Source organism: Myotis myotis, unplaced genomic scaffold (assembly GCF_014108235.1).
Source record: "Myotis myotis isolate mMyoMyo1 unplaced genomic scaffold, mMyoMyo1.p scaffold_m19_p_15, whole genome shotgun sequence".
Taxonomy (NCBI): domain Eukaryota; kingdom Metazoa; phylum Chordata; class Mammalia; order Chiroptera; family Vespertilionidae; genus Myotis; species Myotis myotis.
The window spans coordinates 23,326,600-23,345,580 of record NW_023416319.1 but is presented as its reverse complement, the minus strand read 5'-3'; the positions used below and the strand labels follow the sequence as shown (position 1 = coordinate 23,345,580).

At 46.6% G+C, this 18,981-nt stretch overlaps 1 protein-coding gene across 1 annotated transcript; it reads left to right on the top strand.

Moving 5' to 3' along the window:
• The first annotated feature begins 10,028 nt into the window (after positions 1–10,028).
• HHEX (hematopoietically expressed homeobox) lies at positions 10,029–16,242 on the top strand. Its single transcript, XM_036336592.1, has 4 exons — positions 10,029–10,491; positions 12,616–12,794; positions 13,009–13,059; positions 15,130–16,242. Exons 1-4 carry the CDS (start codon positions 10,128–10,130, stop codon positions 15,346–15,348), a joined length of 813 nt encoding a protein of 270 aa, XP_036192485.1. The 5' UTR covers positions 10,029–10,127; the 3' UTR covers positions 15,349–16,242.
• The last annotated feature ends 2,739 nt before the right edge of the window (positions 16,243–18,981 follow it).

Here is an 18,981-nt window from a genome sequence, read left to right as displayed (position 1 = left end):
AATTAGACAACACACTACTAAATAACCTATGATCAAAGAAGTCACAAGAGAAGTTAGAAAATACTTTGAGGGGAATGAAAACAAATACACAACATACCAAAACATATGGGATGTCGATAAACAGTACTTAAAAGGAAATTTACAGTGGTATATGCCTCCATTTAGTCCCAACTTCCTTAGCTCTAGGCAGCCACTAATCTACTTTCTGTCTCTCATAGATTGCCTATTCTGGACATTTCATATCAATGCAGTCATCAAATATATATGGTCTATTGTGTCTATCTTCTTTCACTCAGCATAATATTTTCAAAGTTCATCCATACTGTTGCATGTCTTAGTACTTTATTCCTTGTTTTCTTTTAAAAAAACTTCTTAAAAATTGATTTTTAGAGAGAGGGGGAGGGAGAGAGAGAGAAACAACGATGTGAGAACGAAACAATGATTGGCTGCCTCCTGCACGCCCCCTATCTGGGCATGTGCCCTGATTGGGAATCAAACCAGCAACCTTACTGTGCATGGGACAACGTCCAACCAACTGAGTCACACCGGCCAGGGTGTGTTCTTTCTTATCTATATACTAGGGGCCCGGTGCACGAAATTCATGCACTGGGTGTGTGTGTGTGGGGGGGAGTGTCCCTCAGCCCAGCCTGCCCCCTCTCACATACTGGGAGCCCTCAGGTGTTGACCCCCATCACCCTCCGATCACCTGATCGGCCCCTTGCCCAGGCCTGACGCCTCCGCCAGAGGTGTCAGGCTTGGACAGGGGACCCCCATCTCCCCCTGATCACTGGCTCTGGCCCCCGCCCAGGCCTGAGGCCTCTGGCCCAGGAATCATGCCTGGGCAGGGGACCCCCATCTCCCTCTGATCGCTTGCTCCACCCCCCGCCCAAGCCTGACGCCTCTGACCCAGGCTTCAGGCCTGGGCAAGGGGACCATCATATCCCCCCAATCCCCGGCTCCGCCCCCCACCCAGGCCTGATGCCTCGGCCAGAGGAGTTGACCCTCATCACCCTCCGATCACCAATCACTAGATCGGCCCCTTGACCAGGCCTGAGGCCTCCGGCAGAGGTGTCAGGCCTGGGCAGAGGACCCCCAGCTCCCCGCGGTTGCAGGCTTCGCCCCTGCCCAGGCCTAACGCCTCTGGCCTAGGCGTCTGGCCCAGGCAGCGGGGACCTGCAGTGGCAGCGGGGGGCGCCGCGATCGTGGGCTTCGCTTTAGGCCCAGGCAAGGGACCCCTAGCTCCTGGGACTGCCAGCTTCGATCCTGCCCAGCTTCCATCGCTGGCTCCACCCCTACTTCCTGCTATCACTGGCCAGGGCGGCAAAGGTGCCTGATTCTCCGATCATGGCTGGGGGGCAGGGCAAAGGCGGCCCCAGGGCCGCCTTTGCCCTGCCCCCCAGCTCTTAGCTCCCCCCTGGGTTTCCGATCACTGTCAGTGGCAGGGGGCTTCTTCCTGCTTTCCCTTTCGCCTCCCTGCATTGTGCCTACATATGCAAATTAGCCGCCATCTTGTTGGCAGTTAACTGCCAATCTTAGTTGGCAGTTAATTTGCATATAGCCCTGATTAGCCAATGAAAACGGTATCGCCGTACGCCAATTACCATTTTTCTCTTTTATTAGTGTAGATATATAAGGCTAATATGCTAAGTGTCCATCCAGGTAATGACATCACGTAGTAACACCCGGCTTCCTCTCCCTAGTGACGACTAGCCTCCTTGCAGTTTCTTCAGCCCAGGAGCACGACTTGCTTTATAGCCAGGTGGAAACATTTCACACCGTAACCAAATGTCTGTGAAGTGTTTTCCCGTGCCTCATCTCATTTGATCCTCACAGAAGTCCTGGAGTAGGTAGATAGGAGACTCGATGGAATCCTATTTTCTTTTCATTAGCCGGAAAACAGAGATTTAGAAAGTTTAGAAAAACAGACAGAACCTAGACACAGAACCTACACAGAACCTAGACACAGAACCTACACAGAACCTAGAGACAGAAGAACTTCGCTGGAGAGAACATGGCAAAAGATCCTGGACAGAAACTGGCCACAGAACCTAGAGACAGAACCTAGCGAGAGAACCTGGCTGAAGAACCTAGAGACAGAACTGGCTACAGAACCTGGATAGAACATGGCAAGAGAACCTGACTAGAACCTGGTGACTGAACCTGACTGGGGAACCTGGGGAACCTGGCTGGAGAACCTAGCGAGGGAACATGGCTACAGAACCTGGCTGGAGAACCTAACCAGAACTTCACTGGAGATCCTGACCAGAACTTGGCTAGAGATCCTGGCTAGGCTGCTGATCAACTGAACGCTGTCTCCGTGCCATTCCTTCTTCGCCGACTCCGTCCACACCTTTGGGGACCCCTGGACCTACTGGGGTTGGACCCCAGCAGAAAGGCATTAAGCTTACTCTGTGTGACAGCAGGACTCATTCAAACACAGCAAATGCCTCATGGTCACTGGCCTAACCTCTCACTATATATAAAAAAAAAAAAATTAAAAAAAAAAAAAGAAAGTTTAGAAACTTGACCCGACTGAAAAGAAGAAATGGTGGACCTTGAAAATGACTTCAGGTTTTCTCACTGTGAAGAATATAGTCAAACACTGCTGCAGTGAAATATTTTACCCTTTGTTCTTCCTGTGTGATCTATAATAATAATCTGCTTTGTGTTGATATTTACTGCTGTGTTGCTGACAATTACCTGAAAGAGAAGTTGGTGTGTTTCACTGGGCTGGAAAAAGTTTAGCTAAATCAGAAAGCAGGTCTAATTAAGCAAGTTTAGTCTATACCTATAAAAGGCTAAGTTGACTCGTGCATGCGCGATACCTACAAAGCTCTTGCTGGTGCCAATTGCATGTGTGTGTTTCGATCTGTCATTGTCAATCGTGAATTTGGTTGACCCTTCTATTATAGAGGAAGGGCGAATAGTGATATTTCTTCTAATTAATTTTCTTTCAATGTGCACAAATCTGTGCACCAGGTCACTAGTTATCAAATACTATTCCATTGCTTGCCTATACTACATTTTACCTATACATGCATCAGTTGATGGACATTTGGGTTGCTTCTAGTTTTTGGTTTTTATGAATAATTCTGCTATGAACATCTGTGCGCAAGTTTTTGTGTAGACATATATTTTCATTTCCTGGGTATACACCCAGGAGAGGAATTACTGGGTCATGTGGTAATTTGATGTTTAACCTCTTCAGGAACTGCCAGATTGTTTTCCAAAGTAGCTCCTTCATTTTACATTGCCATCGCAATGTATGAGGGTTCTAAATTTCCATATCCTTACCAAAATTTGTCAGTTTCTGTTGTTTTAAAAAAAAATGATTATAGCTATCTTAGTGGGTATGAAGTGGTACCTTGTTGCGGTTTTGATTTGCATTTCTCTGATGACTAATGATGTTGAACATCTTCTTCACGTGCTTATTAGTCCCCTGTGTATCTTCTTTGGAGAAACATCTATTCAGATCTTTTGCCAGTTAAAAAAGTTAGGTTCTCTGTCTTTTTATTACTGACTTCCACACTTTTTAAGTTGAGCAAATAACTATCATAAGCCCCACCTAAAGCTCCATGGTCAGTGAAATTCACTCGCACTATGATACGATGCAAGATACACTGCAGTATGTAAGATGTGGCCATCACTGAAGTGACATCATGGTGACTATTGTTCAGAGCTCTGATTTCATTCATGACAGGAATGAGACATTTTCTTTGGTCATATTAGCATTTTGTTAAGTTAGTAGAGCCCTAAACCCTCCACGAATAAGTTACATTTTGTCAAATTTTAAATAAAATGTAATACAATAGGTTGCTATGTGAATAAATAAATGATTTAGTCATTTCAAAAACTGAAGATAATAAAAATGTTAGTGTAAGTAAAAATAGAACCAATTGTTATAGTTCAATCATTGATGCTTTTTCCTCCGTGTATATTTAATTGTTGAAAATAAGTTGCAAAAAATTTACCTAAGTTCCTAGCAGATAAGTTAGAGGTGAGAACCACCTTCTCTTCTTACAAAGTTTGGTCTCTTGCAGAATAGCAGTGGCTAAAATAAATGGTGCCAAATTTTTGGAGTGAGTCTTGTTTAATTCAGAATATAATTAAAATCTCATGTAGCTTTATTGGTTTTAGTATCCAGCAGAGAAGAAATATTGAAACTCCAAGAGATTTTGAATTAAATAGCTACAACAGTTTTGTTTTATTGGTTCTGACTGTGTGAAAAAAATTATAAGGACAACTTTGGAAAAATCTTGTTCTTTTAGAGCCCCAAATGACTTTTAAAACAATAAAACAAACTATAAAACCTACACAAGTGATATTAAAAATTATGTAGTTCAATAAATGTGACATTCACAAATGTGGTTGTAATTTTTTTTTAACTATAGCAAAATGAGCATGGATCTGATGATTGGATTTAGAAGAGGTAGTGTTATATAGCTTAAGAGAATTAAGTGCTTCAATTTGCTAGTGAGGATTATGTAGCTGAGATGGAATGTTATACCAATGCCTTTTAAGATCTCCATTCACATCACAGAATCTGTGGCTAAATAAAAGAAAGGGATGATACTTCCTTTTCCTAATTACTGATAATTTCCCTGGCATTTCCTATTTATTTTTTAAGCTTTGTAGAGTTATATCTTTTTGGTGGCTGAGTCATACACAGAACAAATTATAAATCCATACTATTTTTTAAAATATATGTCTATTGATTTCAGAGAGGAAGGGAGAGGGAGAGAGAGATAGAAACATCCATGATGAAAGAGAATCATGGATCGGCTGCCTCTTGCAAGTCCCCCACTGGGGATCGAGCCCACAACCCGGACATGTGCCCTTGACCGGAATCGAACCTGGAACCTTTCAGTTCAAAGGCCGACACTCTATCCACTGAGCCAAACCGGCTAGGCCAATCCATACTATTTTTGAAGATGGAGAATGAAGGCTGACTAGTACAGGCATTAAATGAATTGTGATAATCGCAATTACTCGATAGATGGAAGGGGCAGAAAAACAAAGACAAGGGAGAAACATTTTGTGAGAGAATAATAATCACAGTTATCTGAGTTCAAATCATTGAAAACCCAAACATAATTAAAAAAAATACTTTTTAACTGATCTCAGAGAGGAAGGGAGAGGAAAAAAGAGATAGAAACATCAGTGATGAGCAAGGATGTTGAGAAAAGGAATCCTAGTACATTGCTGGTGGGAATGCAGACTGGTGCAGCCACTGTGGAGAACAGTATGGAGTTTCCTCAAAAAACTAAAAATGGAACTCCCATTTGACCCAATGACCCCTCCCCCCCTTCTAGAAATATATCCTAAAAAACCAGAAACACCAATCAGAAAGAATATATGCACCCCTATGTTCATAGCAGTGCAATTTACAATGGCTAAGATTTGGAAACAGTCCAAGTGTCCACCAGTAGATGAGTGGATAAAAAATATGTGGTACATCTATCCAATCAAATACTATGCAGCTGTAAAAAAGAAAGAACTCTTACCATTTGCAACAGCATGGAGTAACCCTTAGGACCTGGAGAGCACTATGCTAAGCGAAATAAGCCAGTCAGAGAAAGATAAATATCACATGATCTCACTCATATGTGGAATCTAATGAGCAAAATAAGCTGATGAACAAAGTAGATCCAGAGACATAGAAGCATGGAACAGACTGATGGATTTCAGAGGGAAGGCAGGGATTGGGGGGTGAGTGGGGAGTGATTAACCAGGGAACTTATATGCATACAAGAGGCCCAGTGCACAAATTCGTGGACTGGTGGAGTCTGGCTGGCCCGCCCCGATTGGGGCCGATCGGGCTGGCTGGGGCCACAGGCAGTTGGCCAGCTGGCCCCAAACCCTGGTCAAACTCCTGGTTGAACTCCCGGTCGAGGGGACAATGTAATATCCTATACATATTAGCCTTTTATGATATAGGATAGGCATAGCCCATGGGCACAGACAATAGAGTGGTGAAGGCCTGGGAGGTGTGGGTGTGGAGTGGAGGGGGGTCAATGGGAAAAACAAACAAACAAACAAACAAACAAGACATCTGTAATACTTTCAACAGTTAAAAAAAAAGAAGAAGAAAAAGAAACTTCAATTATGAGAAAGAATCATTGATCAACTGCCTCCTTTGGGGGAAGCCCACAACCCAGGCATTTGCCCTGACCTGGAATTGAGCAGAGAGCTCGTAGTTCATAGGTCCAAGCTCAACCACTGAGGCACACCTGCCAGGCCTAAACATAACTTTGAAGGCACCTTTGAGCTTCAGATAATAACTGTCTTTTCTTTGTCCCCCAATTCTGTGTCTGTCCTTGGTGCACAGGAGTGCACATGTTACTTCTTTAATCTTCCAGCACCTGCCTGAATTCTCTATCAGGCCATGTGATGAGAGTTATGACTGGTGGAGAGGGCACAATATCAGACCAGACCCCAGAGGCACCAGTGATCCACAAACAGCCTTCTACAAATGGTTCCCAGGGACAATACACCACTCGAACTTGTATGCAGACTCAATAAATAATTCAAATAATTTTTACCTTAAGAAGGTGAAAGTTTTCATTTTTTAACATTATTTCCCTCTGTATATACACATATCTGAGGGCATATATATGTGTGTGTATTGAATTATTTGAAAGGAAGTTGCAGATATTATAACACTTCACCTCTAAATAGTATGCTTGCTCCTCCCAAGAATAAAAACATTTACCCACAATACTAATATCACTACTAACACAGTGAATATTAATTTTTGTTGTTGTTAATCCTCACCCAAGGATATTTTTTCCATTAATATTTTTTTTTAGAGAGAGTGGAGGGAGGGGGAGAGACAGAGAAATATCGATGTGAGAGAGACACATCGACTGGTTGCCTCCTGAACATGACCAGGGGGCGAAGGATTGAGCCTGCAATGGAGGTACGTGCCCTTGACCTGAATTGAACCCCCAACCCTTCAGTCCAAGGGCTGACACCCTAACCACTGAGCATACCAGCTAGGGTGTGAACATTAATAATGTCACCTAATATACAATTCATATTCAGTTTTTGCCTATTTTCTCCCCAAATGCCCTTTGTAGAGGTTTTCCTTTTTAATCCAGAAGCCAATCAACTGGGGTGATACTATGAAACCTTGTGAAAATCCTCATTCTCAACAATGTTTCATTCAGTGGTTTTGGGATTAATGATGACTCTTTCTTGAATGAATTATTACATTTTCTGATTTTTTTTTCAATCTTCCTGTATTTGTTAGCTGGCATTCTTTCAACGTCACCATCCACCATCTCTTTCTCTGTGTATCACTACAGATGCTCAGATACCATGAACTGTTATAGTCAATGTGTTATAATCCAGAATGTGTTTTTGATGCTTCAATCACCCCAAATTTGGCCAATGAAGACCCTTCAAGGCGGTTCCTGGTTTCTCTCTGCAGTTTCTGGCAGGAGATGCTCCAGTGCACCTCATACTTCTCCTGCCCCAGACTTAGAATCAGCCACTTCTTCCGGGACCTACTTTGCTATGAATAGATCACACATCCACATCCTTCAATTCCCCAAATATTCATGAAGTATACAGTACAGACTCCCTCCAACTCCACCTCTCTCCTCATCGACAATAATATTAGTTTTTTGTATATCCTCCCAGAGAGTTTATATAATAAAGCAAAGGCACAGATAAATATTCATACCCTCTCCCAATGTTTTAACTCCAATGATAGCATATTACACTCGCTGCATTTGTCTATACTTGTAGCTCTTGTCTGTCCTCACATTCTGAAAGATGTCTACGATCCCAACCCAAAAAGATTCAGAACCTTTAAGCTAAGTCTTTTTAAAAATTTGTATTTTTGCCAAAACCGGTTTGGCTCAGTGGATAGAGCATCGGCTTGCGGACTGAAGGGTCCCAGGTTCGATTCCGGTCAAGGGCATGTACCTGGGTTGCAGGCACATCCAGTAGGAGATGTGCGGGAGGCAGCTGATCGATGTTTCTCTCTCATCGATGTTTCTAACTATCTTTCTCCCTTCCTCTCTGTACTCTGTAAAAAATCAATAAAATATTTTCCAAAATAAAACATCCTCAATACAGACAAATATTTAAAAAAATATTTTTATTGCTTTCAGAGAGAAAGAGAGAGGGAGAGAGAGACAGAATTATCAATGATGAGAGAGAATCATCAATTGGCTGCCTTCCGAAGGCCCCCCACTGGGGATGGAGCCAGCAACTCTGGGAATGGTTAGCTGGCATCCTGGTTCACAGGTCGACACTCAATTACTGAGCCACACTGGCCGGGCTAGGCCAAGTCTTAAATTTTCAGATGAGAAAAGCTGGGGGAGGGTGACTTGACTAGGTGCATTAGCAACTATTCGTCGCTCTATAGCAGTGGTTCTCAACCTGTGGGTCGCGACCCCTTTTGGGGTCGAACGACCCTTTCACAGGGGTCGCCCAAGACCATCGGAAAACACATATATTGCTTTTGTGATTAATCACTATGCTTTAATTATGTTCCATTTGTAACAATGAAAATACATCCTGCATATCACATATTTACATTACGATTCATAACAGTAGCAACATTACAGTTATAAAGGAGCAACGAAAATAATTTTATGGTTGGGGGTCACCACAACATGAGGAACTGTGTTAAAGGGTAGCGGCATTAGGAAGGTTGAGAACCACTGCTCTATAGGCTCTTGGATAACTACTCATTCTTCAAACATCACTTCCATGCCTCCTTCTCCAACTAACTGATGTCCCCTGATCACAAGGTTTCGGATCACGAGGCACTTCTACTTCATGGCACATCATAAGTCACTGTATGAAAACTTGTTTCCTGCCTCGGTGAGGACAAGAACCACATCTTTCTTGCTCACTGCTGGCACACAGTAGTTACTCGGACAAAAATGTGCGGAGTGAAACTCGAACTCGGTGCGTCTGGCTTCCAGTCCACGCTTCTTCCTGCTGCAGTCCCGCCGCGGTTGGAGAAATAATTCCAAGACGTAAATAAATAAATAAATAAAATCTCAATAGAAAAAGCTGGGAAGTCTTTTCATTTCTACGATTAATGGAGGACCTTAGCTGAAACTGCTCACCGCGAGGTGTGACGACCGCAGGAGGGCGTCAATCAAGAAATGCCCCCTTGCCCCGCAGGCGAGTGGAGCTGCACAGAGCCGAGGCCACACCGGGTAGCGGCACAGCTTCAATGGAAAACACGTGCAAAACGGAAAAGTGGGGCTGCGCGCAGCTGCGATCCCCTAGGACCCAGGGAGAGGGGACATGGGTCGGAGAAGACGGCACAGTTTTTGCCTGGAGCCCTGTCACCCAGGCTCTCCCTGATTCCTGCCGGAAGGGGCTGAGTCCGGGCGGGAACCCCCAAAATGAAACGGGCTGGGGCGGCCAAGAGTCCGGAGCACCTGAAGGCTAGTCGTCCTTACTCCACTGGGACGCAGCTAAGGGCCGTGGATCCCTCTCCTTGGAGCTGCCCAGAACCCAGGGCACTCTCTCCCAAGAGCCAGAGACGCCCCGGGCAACAGCTTGTGCCACCGTTACTCCAAGGAGGGCGCCGACCAGGGAGGGTTCTCTAGGGCCTGGGAAGGCGCGGCCCTGGCAGTGGCCTCGACGCTCGCCAGGATCGAGTCCAGTTACCCCTCGCCTGGGGCCGGGCGCCGCCCCCCTGGACTCCGGCCTGGATCGGTGCCCCTGAGTTTCAGCAGAGATGCCTCCCGGCTGCGCTAGGACTGCCTGCGTCCGCCTTCCCTGCAGCTGTTCCTTCCTGTCTCCTCCGACGAACGCGGCCCCAGTCTTCCTTCGAGGGCGTCCGGGCCAGGGTGCCGGGAGCCCAGAGCGACGGCGTCGCCTGGGCGCAGGGGCACAGGGTCCCGGGAGCCGGGGAGCTAGCGCGTCCCGGGGGCGGGGAGCTCGGCCGGCGGGGGCGGGCCAAGGGTGGGGGCGGGAGGCGGCTCCCGGGGCTCCGTGCCATTGGCCGCAGGGCCCGGCGGCAGGAAGGGGCCAGAGAGCGCGGCCCCACCCCGCGGCCAGCGGAGCCTATCGCCGGGAGCGCGGAGCGCGGATAAATGTAGCGCCGCGGCGCGGGCCGGCAGCTCTCCGAGGGGCCGGAGCGCAGCGGAGCCATGCAGTACCCGCACCCCGGGCCGGCCGCCGCGGGCGCCGTGGGGGTGCCGCTGTACGCGCCCACGCCGCTGCTGCAGCCCGCGCACCCCACGCCTTTCTACATCGAGGACATCCTGGGCCGTGGGCCCGCCGCGCCCACCCCCGCCCCCACGCTGCCGTCCCCCAACTCCTCCTTCACCAGCCTCGTGTCCTCCTACCGGACCCCGGTGTACGAGCCCACGCCGATCCACCCCGCCTTCTCGCACCACTCCGCGGCCGCGCTGGCCGCCGCCTACGGACCCGGCGGTTTCGGGGGCCCTCTGTACCCCTTTCCACGGACGGTGAACGACTACACACACGCCCTGCTCCGCCACGACCCCCTGGGTAAGGCGGCCGGGGTCATGGCGGGGCCGAGCCGAGGCGGCGGCGAGGAAGGCGCCACCCGGCAGGTGGCAGCGCCCAGGAGGCGGCGGGGGCGGCGGGGAGGCAATAGAAAGTTGTGGCCAAAGCGACTGAAAAGCGGCCCTCGGGCGCGCGCGGGGCCAGGAGACGCGGGCACCGGCGGCGCGCGGCGGGAGTGACCGCACCATGACTCAGATTGGTTTTCCTGAACCTTGCCGGCGTCGGGGCGCGCCGGCCGGGGTGAGACCTCGGGCGCTGCCGCCGGGGCTGGCGGCCCAAGGCAGTTGTGGGGCGCGCGCGTCGCCTTGGGAGGGGTCCCCGGAGCTGGAGGGACGGGGGAGGGAGTGCCAAGGCGCCCCGGCCGGCCCCCGCGGGGCCGGGAGAGTTGCCGGGCCCGGGTGGTACGGGGCTGGACCCGGTTCAACAAGCTTGTGCAGTGAAAGAGCCTGACCCTTTCCGTTCATACAGGAAATCTTGAGTTCTCGATAGGAGTAAATCTGGTTTCAGAAGCTGTTAAGTGTTTTCCTGGCTGCGTGAAGCAGACCCTTCCCCCGGAGTCGTGCACGCTGCTGATTATTTTATCGACATCCTCAATACAGACAAATTCAGGAAACACTCGACTTCTGATAGCCGGGATCCGTTTTTCTGATATTGTTCATTTCCTCTGTGTGGGATGTGACTTTATGGCAGCTAAAATAACCAGTTGCTTCCTTTTTTTTTGAGGCTGTTTTGCACCAGTCTGAAGCCTGACGTAAGCAAAATCTCGAAAAACACACAAGACATACACACACAAAAAAACAATGCCAGCTTTCAAAGCGTTTAGGCGAAGGCCTACAGACGCACGGACGGACAGACTGTCGGGCACGTCTTTGGAGTTCGAAGGGCAGTGCGGACACGTTGGGCTTATAGAAGGTGCGGGGCTCGTCCCCTCGGTGCGCGGCCTAAGGCTTAGAAGGCACCCTTGCTCCGCGCTCCGGGTGGCCCTTGGCGCCTCTGGCGTCCGAAGCCCCGGGCGTGGAGTAAGGGGCCGAGGCTTCTTGCCGGGGGCCACCAGGGTTTTAAATCTCTTTGTTATTGGCATCTTCTGAAGAGACCCTGGAGACAACTAACACTTTAATCCATTAACATTTTAATCACAGTAGGATGGTACGGCCTCTAGTTCAGTTCTCCATCTTCTCATTGTTAGAGAGATGGGGGTGGAGGAGTATATTTTAGTTCTCTTTTTAAAAAAGTTATTATGTAGTATTTTTTTATTCCAGCCTCGAGGGTTTGGTGCTGCGGGGCCCCTGCGTGACTCTGTTAACCTGCTGTGGCGGGAGGGGGGCTCTCAGCCGGGCCGGGGATGGGGGCGAACGTTTCACCGAGCGCGCCCTGGGTTTCCTTGGGTTACTGCTGGGACTGCGCAGGAGGAAGCAAAGGGTTTTCGAGTTAGACCAACAGGAAACACATTGACGGAAATGTTGCCATAGCCCACGGGGTGGCTTTAACTGGCCGCCCCCGCGGGCCGGGTGTGAAATCAAAGGAGGCCGCGGCGCCCTGGATCCAGGATTGGAAGCCCCACGCGTGGCTGAAGGCCGGCGCCGCGCTCAAGGGTTTCCCACGCAGCCTAGCGCGGGGTCCCCTGGTTAGACTCCCGCCGTCGGTCTCTGGCTGTAACTCCTCTGTGAATGTAACGGCCCCGCTCCTCCCCAACAGACACTCAGAGTATTTGAAAAGTTCGGTTCACCAAGGGAGAGGACCTAGAGGTGCAAAAAGTTGTAGATAAATTGGAGAGCAACTGGTTAAAGAGGGTCTTGGTATTTTAAGCTCAACCTATAATGGCTGTTCTTTCGGTGATCAAAAGATTTGGCTGTTGGTATCTAGCTGTGGGTGTGAAGGTTGTGTGTATGTGTCTGTGATTGTTCAGGGTGGTCTCTGCGTATTGCAGTGGAGGAGTGTGACTGGCTGTTTCTGTGTCTCTGGGTATGCATGTGTATTGGTGGCCCTGTATTGGGTCCATGTGCCGGTGGATGTATATGGACGTGTCTGGTCGGGTGTCCTCCTGAGTCTCCTTACCCCCTTGGTCACCCCCAGGGCCATCACTCATCAGCGCTCTTTTGCCCACAGGCAAACCTCTGCTCTGGAGCCCTTTCTTGCAGAGGCCTCTGCATAAAAGGAAAGGCGGCCAGGTGAGGTTCTCCAACGACCAGACTATCGAGCTGGAGAAGAAGTTTGAGACCCAGAAATACCTCTCCCCGCCTGAGAGGAAGCGTCTGGCCAAGATGTTGCAGCTTAGCGAGAGACAGGTGAGCGCACCGGCTGCCCGGGGCATCTCTCCTGGGGAGCTCTCCTGGGGCGGCGTTGCGGGGCGTAAGAGAGACGTGGAGCCCCTGTGCGCTCCTGCTCATAGAGACTTGCTCTCCAGTTTCTGGCGCTGTGGAGCCCGGAATCTGCCTCCTCCCCACCACGTCCCTCGGGATTCTGGGCTGGTGGCAAGTTTTCTTTCTCTCTTTCCTGTAGGTCAAAACCTGGTTTCAGAATCGACGCGCTAAATGGCGAAGACTAAAGCAGGTATGGACATGGTTCTGTTTCTATGGAAATAAATATTTTTATCAGGTTATCTCAGTGCGAGGCCTGTTATAGGGTTGTATGCAAAAGTCATTTGAGAGACTATTTAACCTCTTCACCTTGATTAAAAAGGCAAATAGTCTTGCTGAAATTCAGGATGAGTTGCTCAGGTGGCAGTAATGCTAAAAGCACCTAATGCAGTTCCTATGTCAATTATGCTTGGGTTTTCACACACTGGCTAGTAAAACTCCTGGCTAATTGTTTTATAAACCCCATATGTTGTTTATCTAATTAACGCAGGAAAGATAAAGTAATTGACAGTAAATGACTTAAGCAGTTATCTTTGGGAGAAAATTGTTTCTTTTATTTACACAGCCATAATAAAACCAGTCAGAGCTCATGGGTAAATATAAGGAAATAAACACCTTTAAGTCTTGTTTACACGGTTTTTAAAGAAGAATTAAATATCAAAGAGTTTAAAAATCATTTCCCTTCTAATGCCAGCTCTTAAAATGAATATAAAAACATGTAAGAGAATATCCAAGCCTGTTTGGAAAGTAGCTTAAATTTTCTAACAGTCTTTCTTCCTATGACCTTGTTACGCAATATGTGATAAAAAAGTAAAGGCTAATTCAGTTTTTAAAGGCTATTAACTTAAGGCTAAAGATTTGTTTATGAAGTCCTAATCAGGATGACTTCCCCAAAATAATCTGCAATTGATGAATTGTTCATTTGCCAATGTATGTGTAGTTTATAGTAAATAAAATATTTTTGAAACAATGGTACAAGTTGGGAAATCGAAAGCAGTGTGCATTTTTAAATAAAGTAATCATAAAGCTTTTTCATTAAAAACAAGATAGTGTTACAAAGAACATTTTGAATCAGGAAATAAAATTTATTTCATTATTCTAATGTGATTTAAAAATTTTCAGGTTTTCTCTCAATTTCTGACCTTGTGCGTATATTTGTTACATAGATGCAAGCCTGGTGAATCTGTTATTCTATAGACTTGCTTAAAAAAAACCCACACTTTATAATATTTCTATATAGTGTTTCTGTCCATTTTAGACAAACACAGGATTAAATTTACTAGCTCATTTAGTTCTTGATCAAAAGTGTGACTGCAGTTTACTAGGGACTCTTAAACTAAAGATACCTATGTAATATGGGAATATTTTCAAGAAATTTCTCTCAGATTTTAAGTTATAGTTGTTTTTCTTTACAGTTGGCAACATTCTTCCAGTTCTACATTTATTTATTTGCCATGATTTTGTAACCTATTACACATATTGATGTATGTTTATAAACATACTCCAGAAAATAGATGAAAAGGATTCAATCTAATACTTTGAAACTTTTTCCTTAATCACTATTTAGTGTTCATTAAAAAAAAAAAATGTCTAGCCCTAGCCAGTTTGCCTCAGTGTTTAGAGCATTGGTCCGCTGACTGACAGGTCTCAGGTTTGATTCCTGGTCAAGGGCACGTACCCCATACCTACCTCGGTTGCAGGTTCGATCCCCACCCTAGTTGGGGCGTGTACTGTACGGGAGGCAACCAGTTGATGCTTATCTCTCTCTCTCTCTCCCCCACCCTCTCTCCCCCTCCTCCCTTCCACTTTCTTCTCCAAAGATCAATGGAAAAAATATCCTCAGGTGAGGATTTAAAAAATGTCTGGAAGGCTCTGTTATTGGCAAAGTTTAGCTATTTGAAGGATGATAATACTGTGTATCTGCAGTGCTCTGATTTCTCCCTCCCACCCCCCCTAAACTTTTAAGAATCTTCAGATCATGGGTTTGGGCAGGAATTAGTGTTCATTTGTCATAATACCTTTACAGTTATTTTTGTGATTGGTTGTTCTAATTTGGCAAGAGCATAATCTTTCTCTGATATGAACAGAACTTTCTCCAAAGTGAGAAAAAGAGTATGCATTATATATGTAGAGACTATAGCTAAGAGCAGTTGCTAAACTAAAAATTAAAAAGATGGTAGAAGGTGAAAAGCATTTTGATTTACTTCTCACCTCTTCCATATTTCATGATCTACCAATCTCCATTTTCATCCTCTTCATTCAGGAGAACCCTCAAAGCAATAAAAAAGAGGAACTGGAAAGTCTGGACGATCCCTGCAATCAGAGGCAAGACTTGCCCAGTGAACAGAATAAAGGTGCTTTGGATAGCTCTCAATGTTCGCCTTCCCCTGCCTCCCAGGAAGACCTTGAGTCAGAGATTTCAGAGGATTCTGATCAGGAAGTGGACATTGAGGGCGATAAAGGCTATTTTAATGCTGGATGATGATCACTGACATCGGCACATTCAGAAAACTGGACTTGGGAATAATATTTGCAACAGGAACTCTCTATAGACAACTGGAAAACTATATGGGAAAGGAAGTCAGTTTGCTGGTATTCTGGAAACCGAAAATATTTGGTGCACTGGCTAAATAACAAACTCACATTGAAACTTTAATTTTGACTTAAGAAACAGTTTATATATTGATTTTAGGTTGTATGATAAGGGGACTTTTCACTGGTTAAATTTACCCCCTTTTAAAAAAGTAATTTTTTTTTTCCTATTTATAAAAAGCAATTTTGAACATTTTGGTTGAATTTTTAAGTTATAACTTTAAAGATTTTAATGGGATCTTCTTGAATAACTTTTCTATAATCTGTATCTTCATCCCACTTAATGGAAAACCAAAGGGTACCCCAAATTCAGAGGTATGCCTTGGAAAGGGGGCCCATATTTCAGGCAGCCTTGGAATATTTTAAAAGGAACCATTCTTTACTTTTATATTACATTCTTACACTGCTGCTTAAATCCGGAAGCAGCTCAGAGCTCATCTCCGGGATGTGTGTGCCTTTTGTTAGAGAGATAGTTGATAATCTTAAATGCTTGTTTTGCACTATCACTTGGTACCTGTTTGACTAAGGTGTTAAGGATAGTACTGTCCAATTCAGGCAGAAAAACTGACTCATTGGTGACTGAAATTAAGCACAGGAACTAGAAATAGCAGGTTAATTAAATGTAAGTAGATTGTAGATAATTGTGTTTTACATCAACCAGTGTTTATAATGTGTATATGTATATATATAATTGTTCACTGTAAAAAACATGGCCAAAATATTTGTGTGTGTTTTTTAATGAGTAACCTGCCCATAAAATAAATCTGTTGGTGAGACGACCGACCGTCTTCGTCTGCCCTCTCATTCTCTGATCAGAACAAATCCGCACTTCTTACACCTGGGGGCGCCGACCCCGCCCGCGAGCGCTGGAGCCTCAGGTGGTGATCGCGCTGGGGCTCCAGCAGCCGGAGCACCCAGAGCGCGGTGCCGGGCCTTGGCGGGCTCGTGGGCACCTGGAAGGTGGGTTTGGGCCTTTTCCCAGGTGTTGGCAATTGATAGGTGCGCGCGCGCGTCTGGGGCTGCGGGGAGTCTCCCGCAGGTCGGAGCCCGGGGCGCCCAGGCGGCGGCGGCTCCGCAGAAGCGCAGGGCCGCTCGAGTCCCATCGATTCGCCTCGGCCGGCCCGCCGCCTGGCCCGGCCGCTGTCCTTGACCGACGTGAGTCAACACTGCGTCATCCCCTGGTTGCCCAGCGGGGCTGGGGGGTCCGCTTAGGGAATGGGGAGCCAGGCCGGGAGGAGCGGGAGGTGGTTCCGCTGGGACAGCAGTTCTCATGCTTCTGGGAACTTCAGAACCATCTGCGGAGCTTGCTGGAACGCCATGCCGGCCCCGGCGTTTCTGATATGTTGGAGTGACAGGGAAGTTGCATATCTAACAAGTGCTCAGGTGAGGTCAAAGTTGCCGTCGGGGACCAAGCTTTGAGAACCGGAATTCCCCCCTCACTCCCCATCCCTAACCCCTCCTTCACCTGCTTAGAGAGGGGAAGAGGGAAGCAGGGCCTATCCAAGGTCGTGGGAGCCCGAATTTGCGGGTTGAGGGGAGGGAGCAGGGTCAAGGAAGGGGTACTGTGAGAGGGAGAATGAAAGTGCTGAGAGTGGGTCTGGGATGAGGGAAAAGGCGGATGGGGGGGTTTCCGATTGGCCTACCCTAGGTATTGCTATTCTGCATCTAGCTGCGTGCATGGAAAATGAGGAGAGAGACCTGTAAGAGAAGCCCAGAAATCCCTTCTAACCTCTGCCTCCATGGAGGCCTCCGGATGTTGTGCAGCAGGGTGCCTCCTGGCAGAGGTTCTGTGAAGGTGGCTGACCAGGGCTGTGGCTCCCCAGATGTGGGCCCTCAGGTGAAGACAGAGTGAAAAAAGTCACTGCTTTTAGGGGGTTGTTGCATCGTTTCTCCTTGCAATGGCCTGGAATTGCCTGTGAATTTAGGTTAGTATTGCCTCCTTAGGCCGGGAGGTGTACATAGACCTGGAAGCTTATAGATTTGAGTTGAAGTTTTAGTTCTTGGCCTCATCCTCTATCTGTAGGATGAACATGGCCTGGTTGATCTACACATCCCCTTCCAGGCCCCAAATTCCCAACTCAGTTCAAGGTCTTTATCTTTAGTTTCTCCTGTTCTCGGTGTCTCCTCAGTGTTGGAGCCCAAAGGAGACATCCAGTGGGAAGGTCTCCTTTCCCATCAGCTGCAGGCTCCACACTCCCTGACCCTGCCTGACAGGTTACATCAGGGTTTCAAAGGTTGTGATCAATCTCCTTTGAAAACGGGACTGTCTGTATCAGAGTCTGAGAGAATGGGAGGCTTGTGGGCCTAATATTGAATTAAAGCAATCCTGAAATCAGTGTGTGTGTTTCGCTCCTGGAGATAACCTCTGGTTAATGTTTATTCTTGAGAATAACTGTATCATGACTATCAAGCTGAGAAATACAGGCTTATGTATTGATGGGCACCAGGAAACTTGAGGGGTGAAATCTTGTTTTAAAGTAGACCATTCCTGAAACCAGGCAGTTTTCCAATTTAAAGCTATTCCCAGCTCTCTTCAAGTTGCTCATATTCTGAATCTAAACATGTCCTTAAGAATCAGAGCGTGTTAACTGAAGAAGTACAGTGTTCTTAGGACGCAGGTTGGCATTACCTGTTCTCTAAAGTGCCCCGTTGCAGATTGCCAATGAATATTTACAAATTCGTCCTACAGTCCAGGCATTTTTCATTTGTTTGTCTTTTGGCTATTTCATGTTGAAGCGACCTTTACAGCACAACTCCTGTCTTGTTTTCAACTCTTTTTATCAGGAGATTCAACTCGAAAACGGTTATCATTTAGCAGAAAGACAAACAGAAAAGCACATTTTTGTAAGCAAAACGTTAATGATTGGAAGAATTGCCCTAATTTCACCATGACAGTGTGTGATTAATCCCCTGGGTCATGTACTTATATTTTAAGTTATTCAGTTCGTTGGTCTTTGATATTCAGAACCCTTTCTAACTTAATAGGATATTGATTTTGTTGGATGATGTACTTTGACTCTTTAAACAACATCATTTTGAGGGATGACTAGCCCGTTGTATAGTATTTTATTTAGAGAACTATTGCATAAGGTTTCTTTTTTCTTAGTTTTTATGGTTTTCTCAGGGTGAAAGCTGATAAGACATCTTGTGGGAAAAGAGGAAACCATCCCTGATAGTGAAAGTACCTATTCTCTTTCGACATTTCTGACCACCCTCTGTGTGTGTGTGTGTGTGTGTGGTTTCATTGCTGTGAATATTCATTTCAATTAATGGGGGCAGGGCAGGGATTCAAGAAAATGTATATTTGGACTTGGGCGGGGCAGGGGGGGGATGCATTTTGTTGGGGACAGACCGCACTTTCCAAAATTCCCATTCCAGTTTTACTGCCTTGTGGAAGATGACACAAACTCAAAAGCTCGCCTTTTTATTTTACTTTAAAACCTAATAGTGATCCTTGAAATCTGTGGTCGGAGGTGACATATATGTGACTACTGACAACATGAGACAGAGTGTAGAAAACCAA